Source organism: Trypanosoma equiperdum (genome assembly GCF_001457755.1).
Source record: "Trypanosoma equiperdum strain OVI genome assembly, contig: ctg_828, whole genome shotgun sequence".
Lineage (NCBI taxonomy): Eukaryota > Euglenozoa > Kinetoplastea > Trypanosomatida > Trypanosomatidae > Trypanosoma > Trypanosoma equiperdum.
The window spans coordinates 1,476-1,820 of NW_027124785.1; the positions used below are offsets into that span (position 1 = coordinate 1,476).

Consider the following 345-nt stretch of genomic DNA (forward strand, 5'->3'; position numbering starts at 1 on the left):
TGGAGCTATATGCGAGTTAGCACGCTTTCGAAAAAACGCACCAGATGTTTCGAAGAGATCATCAAAAAAAAAAGCAGACTACAAGGATTAATCAAGCGTAATATGAGCGTCACAGACAGTTCATGGAAACAGTTATTAGCCGACAGCAAGAAAACATACAAATGGGCGACCGACAATCCAAAAACAGGGGCAGTACAGGCAGTCTGGGACAAAATGTGGGATGACTGGTGCGAAGCCATGAAAACACTCGAGGAGACTCCCGGGAAACCGAAAACCACGGAACAGCACTACTCGCAACTATCACCAGCCCAAATTCGGGCCGCCAAGGCTGAACTAGCCGTGATA

The 345-nt window shown here is 47.2% G+C and overlaps 1 pseudogene across 1 annotated transcript in view; it reads left to right on the forward strand.

Annotated features, from left to right (window-relative positions):
- The first annotated feature begins 213 nt into the window (after positions 1–213).
- The window catches only part of TEOVI_000387700:pseudogene, an 808-nt pseudogene continuing 676 nt past the window's right edge, over positions 214–345 (forward strand). The window contains exon 1 of the mRNA in view: positions 214–345. This exon is cut by the window's right edge and continues 633 nt beyond it. Coding sequence covers positions 214–345 — 132 coding nt within the window.